The 5888-nt window shown below is 39.5% G+C and overlaps 1 protein-coding gene across 4 annotated transcripts in view; it reads right to left on the bottom strand.

Annotated features, from left to right (window-relative positions):
• Positions 1-4895, bottom strand: part of LOC112158651 (protein phosphatase 1 regulatory subunit 12B) — a 17131-nt gene extending 12236 nt beyond the window's left edge. The window contains exon 1 of one of the 4 annotated variants that reach the window (XM_036212806.1): positions 3343-4895. In XM_036212806.1, the coding sequence (XP_036068699.1) occupies positions 3343-3444 (102 nt within the window). In that variant the 5' untranslated portion in view covers positions 3445-4895. The remainder of the gene's footprint in view (positions 1-3342) is intronic. The other 3 variants (XM_036212809.1, XM_036212808.1, XM_036212807.1) reach the window with 3 other exon arrangements.
• Between the last annotated feature and the right edge of the window lie 993 nt (positions 4896-5888).

The raw sequence follows: 5888 nt of genomic DNA, 5'->3' as shown, positions 1-5888 counted from the left end.
AAAATCAATCAATCTTTTTTTCAGTAGGAAAATAGCAAATAAACAAATGAACCAAATCACATATAAGTCACACCCCTGGCCAAAGTCTGTTAAAACCTCGACTTGTATTAAAAACACACAATATCACAAATCTGGTAACTTCTGGCGTGGACGCTCCAGAACCTTCGCAGTTCCCCTCTTGCTAAGGGAGAAAAATGGAAAGACTCTTTTGAGAGAAGGAGAATTCACAGGACTGTTTTCTTTGCCGTTATAGTCGGTGAGTTGGGGGGGGGGTATTACACATCACAGGAGCTATTCTGCAGTACGTGTTTACATAACTGAGCTGGCGCTCCCTGTCCTTATGTGGTCAAGTGCTTTAGCAGAGCTTTCCAGGAAAAATCAGACCTTTATGACCTCCGATGAAAAAGCTCCAAGGAAGGAGCCGTGGAGAGCTCCCAGCTCTGCGTCTGTGCAGCAGCAGCAAGGAGATCCCTCCATCACGCCTAATCCATTAATCAACAGGGATGATTGGATCTTTGCCTGTACGAATAAATTATCATAAAACTCTGCTTCTGTGAGGAAACCTATTTCACACTAAAGGATTAGAAAACTGTTTAAATCACCTTTTTTTCAAAAAAAGAGATTAACTTCAGGGAAGTCTTGATAGGCCCTGTGGGGAATTAAAGGACCCGATTTCAGTTGTGACTCTTTTTAGACATGAGTGTATTGTATTCCTGCTGAACTGCAGCCAGAAAATGAACCACAAGCAAAAGTTGTGCAAAGTGATAACAGCTGCACACATTTGATTCCCTTGTTAGGAATGCCAGAGGGAGGTTTTTTTTTTTTTTTTTTTGGTGGAACATGTAGCTCAGCAAACTGAGGCAGAACAGATGTGGGAGAAGATGATTAACACCAGTGAGTCTTAGTGGCTGAAACTGCCTGTGGACAGGTACATGATTAAACACAACTTCCAGAACCAATACATCACACACACACACAGCAGGAGGAGAGGAGTGTGATGCATGGATTCCAGCTTCAGAAGCTGTGCCGAGGAATAAACGGCCACGTCCAGATCGATCAACATTATAGGTCTCTTCACTTCGTTCAATGGCTTTTTTCATTGTGACAACATCCCTACTTCAATGGTGACTGGACGACTGCAGATGGAAAAATCGGAAAACACACATTCACATTCAGGATCTTTTCTCCACTCTCATAAAAGAGCGAAAGTCCACGCAGAACCATAAAAGAGTTTTCTTCCATTTTCACTCACCTTTCTTTATCCTTTACCCTTAACTCTTTACATGCCATGGGATGATTTTTTTAATCTTAGAAACAGCAACCAATCAAAAATATATAAATATACAGTCAGGCCACTTTATTAGGCACACTTGTCCAATCGCTCCATAGTGTAAATTTCTAATCAGCCAATCACAAAGCAGCAACTCAATACATTTAAGCATGTAGACAATCTGCTGCAGTTCAAACCGAGCATCAGAATGTGGAAGGAAAATGATTTAAGTGATTGTAGTGTGGTCGTTGGTGCCAGACGGGCTGGTCTGAGTTTTTCAAAAACTGCTGTTCTGTTGGGATTTTAATTCACAACCATCTCTAGAGTTTACAGAGAATGGTCAGGAAAAGAGAAAATATCCACTAAGTGGCAGTTCAGTGGGTGGATACTCCTTGTTGATGTCAGAGGTCAGAGGAGAACGGCCAGACCGGTTCAGATGATGGAGAGGCACCAGAAACCCAAATACCCACTGGTTACAACCAAGACACGCAGGAGAGCATCTCTGAACGCACAACACGTCCAAGTTTGAGACAGATGTGTTGCAGCAGCAGAAGACCCGCATTGAGACAAACTCCTATCAGCTAAGAACAGGAAACTGAGGCTAAAATTCACACGGATTCACCAAATTTGGACAATAGAAGACTGGAAAGACATGGTTTAATATGTCTCTATATCTGCTGCAAAATTCAGATGATAGGGTCAAAATTTGGCTTCAAAAACATGAAAGTCTGGATCCATTTTGCCTTGAATCAATGGTTCAAGGTGGTGTCATGGTGCGGGGGATACTTTCCTGCCACGTTTTGGGCCCCTTAGTACCAATTGAGCATCATTAGAACACCAAAGCCTGCCTGAGTATTATGTCCATCCCTTTATGACCATCTCCTGATGTTACTTCCAGGAGGATAAAGCTCCATGTCATAAAGCTGGCATCATCTAAGACTGGTTTCTAGAACTGGATTCAAATGACCTCCACAGTCAGCAATAGATCCCTTTTGGGATGTGGTGGAACGGGAGATGGCATCTTAGATGCTATCATGCGTCCTTGTTGAATCTATGCCACCAAGAATTAAGCAGTTCTGAAGGCAAACAAAGGTCCAACACATTACTAGCAAGGTGTACCTAATAAAGAGGCCAACTTTACTGTAGAGTACTGCTGTAGTACCCTATAAAAATAGTTCTATGATGGTGGGTTTAATGGTGTTTCTTGTTGAGCTAACACAAATTTGGTATTTAGTAAAGATAAAACTGATTTAAAGTTAGGTTTTGCTAGTGTAACACATATCACTTTTTACCAAAAAGCCAGCTAAAAGTCTCCCCAAATACTATATTTGCTGGATCCCATCCCCTCTGCGACGTATTCTCTCCCCCGGCTGAACTTCACCAGTTCAGACAAGGCTGACATCATGGAAAACCAATGCCTGAGTTTCAACAAGCACTCCGAGAGAGACTGACACTTCTTATTAAAAGCAACAGATTCGACTGGGGGAACAAAAAAAAAATCATAACCTTCACTTCAGGCACTCACCGGGAACAACGGTGCAACAATGACAGGCTTGTTGCATAACGACACTGTACATGTCGCTGGATGGACAGAACCAAGTTGTGCCATTTCCTGTCCTGTTCTCTCTGTGCCCTTCACATAGAGAGCGCTGTCACAAACACAACACTCAAACTGCAGCCCAAAGAACAAGCCACCAAAAAAGTAACTTGGTTTTTCCAAAAATGATCCAAAAAGCAGCTTTCACAGAACAGCCTCCAGCACAATATTTCATAGCCTAACTGTCTGAAATTATTATAATATTTCTTAATAATTTGTCAAACAATTTACTGTAAATTGGAACATTTAGATTGTTGATTTGGTATCTGAAACCATAAACTTAGCAATTAAAACTACAAATCATTTTTAAATTAAAAAAATGTCCTTTGATTTTGTACAAAATGGATCTTTAGCTAACGACACAAACAATATGTTTAGTGACGTGCTACTGAAAAAAAGACTACAGGGAGAAATGTAAAAAAAAGTATTTTTGTGTAGATATTATAGAAATGTGGTCTTTAGAGGAACAGCTTACTCTGTAGTTTTTGTCAGTATAAGATGGAGAGGACGGTGGGGAGTCTGCCACTGACTTCCTGGTGCGGGTCAGGTCCCTGTTGCGCTGATAGTAGGATGACATCTCCTTCTTTCCCCCCAAGCAGTCAGGTCAACTTCTCCTGCAGTGTTTGCAGAGGCCGCCTCCAAATAAAGCTGCGCAGTTATGCAGAATTCCTCAAGCAACAATGACACAGCGGCCCATGACTGCACACCCGGGGAATCCTCAGCAACAACAGGTGTGTGCGTTCATATGCGAGCGTAGCTGTTTCGGAGAAGCTGTGGCTACGTTTGGAGGTTCTCCTTGGAATCCGGCAAAGGAGTATTTTAAAGTACAAAGAAAAGTACAAAAAAAGAAGTATCCTTTGATAATCTTGTCTCCTTCTTGCCAGTCCTAAAATCCTTTTTGAAGTGCCGATAAATAAACAGGAAGTTTTCAAACAAAATTAAGAGGTTTGTTTGCCATGCTGCCTCTTCCTGTGTTCCCCAAAGTTCTCCTTATCTCCCCTCCCTCACATTCCCTCTTTCCCTCCTTCTCTCCGCTTCTCCTTTCAATGTTAGGTCAACGTCCCGGTCCTTCCACGCCACCGACCAACCCCAGTCCCCTGCTTCTCTCTGCTCTCCTCAGCTTTGGCAGCCCTCTGTGGCAGGCAGCCAGCTGCTCTGCAATGGACAGACTCAAAGCTGAGGGGATAAAATTGTCCAATGATGTGAAAAGGGATAAAGGGGAGGTGGACCACAAAGCTAGAGGCAGGAGGTGGCGGCAGCCTTATATCAGGAGCCCTCAACTTTTAGGAAGAATCAAATAACATTAATAAGGAGACGTTAGCATGAATGCTACAAATACCTCACACGTCAGGCCTTCAAAAATCATAAACTATGAGTTATCGGCTCTCTGTGCACTTCTAGTCTTACATCCATCTTCCTTAAAGTGTTATTGTTCTTCCAGCTTGAGGAAAACCTGCCATTTTGGGAAAAGTAATGTGAGAGAGGCTAATGACATTCTCATGTTTGGTCCAAGTACAGCTAACAGCTTGTTAGTCAAGCACACAGACATGAGGCAGAACTGTCAGCCACAGTGCAACTTAACTTTTTAGTTCTTTCAGAATGATAATTATCACATTAAACTGTGGAACTTTATCGCACTAAAAAATATGCCCCATAAATAAATAAAAAAAACAGAAAAAAGAAAATTGTGTTTTTCAACACGTGATGGAGTACATATACAAAATAATTTAAGATTAAAACTGTATTTCTGAATATTTCTTCATTCAAACCAGATCATGAAAACCCACAATTTGAAAAACGGTTTGTGACGCAGCAACTACTATGTGCACGCCAAAGTCTCTCTTCTCTGCTCCATTCTTGATATATATGATTTTGTATTTCTGAATATTATTATTAGTTTTTCAGAGAAGTTTTGCTGTATACAAATAAACTATATCATAAAATGTTATTCATTTAGAACTAATAAACCACTCCGAGGGTTTTTGCAGACATCAACATCTTCGTTGTCCTCATCTGAGTAGGCATCCAGCTAAAAAGTGCATGGCTTCGATATTTCTCACTATTTTGGTTTCTCCGTTAGCATTAGCTTGCGGTCATGTTGGGGTTTAAGCTAGCGGGAGATAGTGTAAACAAAAGGACTATGAAATATCAGTGGAGGATTAACTAAGAGACAAATTTTTAATGAACTCCTGCTGCTCTGCAACTCTGTCTTAAAAATAACTGAATGGGCTTCTTGATTTTGGCTAAAAACTGCCAATTGAATTTGGCTTTTAGCTGAAATTCAGGAATATAATTATTTAATATTTTAATAATTTTATGTACTTCTGTTTTTACTTGTTTTATTTATGTTTTTTTATTCACGTATTCACTTCTAGTGATTCATCATTGTGTATTTAGGTTTGTGAGTTTAATTATTTAAACTTTATATATCTATATATACTGTATAGGAAAGAAAGAGAGATGTATACACACATTTTGTTTCATCTCCAGTGTCTTCCTCAGAAGGATCCTCTATCCTGAGTACACAAGGTCATTGTAGAGTTTTGGACAGTTACCCGAAATATTGCTTCCACTCTTAAGGATTAAGCCAGATTTCTAGTTTGTATCTTATTGATCATTGTATGCTATATTATTTTGGACAAATATTTTGTCTTGCTTTTGTTTTTTTTTTAATCCAGAAAATATTCGTATGGCACTTTTAGTTACATTACCATGGAAGGCGCTCGACAAATAAAGTTTGATTTGATTTGATTTAAATAACCAAAAAACTCTGCCAATAAGATGAGAAAAATATTCTTACCAAGAATCCTTATTTTGTGAGAAGATTCCATACATATTTTCATAAACTGAGATACTTTAGCTTTTAAATATCTTTCATGATATGACTAAAAATAAGGCATTTTTACTCTCTTAAGATTCTGCTTTTGGACACCTTTAGTTAGTATGTTAGAAAAATGGCAGCATTTAAACAACATTTAAATTTAAGTAGCTCAACCAGACTAAAATTTGGTGTTCATTGAA

This window comes from Oryzias melastigma, linkage group LG7, assembly GCF_002922805.2.
Source record: "Oryzias melastigma strain HK-1 linkage group LG7, ASM292280v2, whole genome shotgun sequence".
In the NCBI taxonomy this organism is placed as follows: Eukaryota; Metazoa; Chordata; class Actinopteri; order Beloniformes; family Adrianichthyidae; genus Oryzias; species Oryzias melastigma.
The sequence above is the reverse complement of the archived record's forward strand: the minus strand, read 5'-3'. Positions and strand labels throughout refer to the sequence as shown.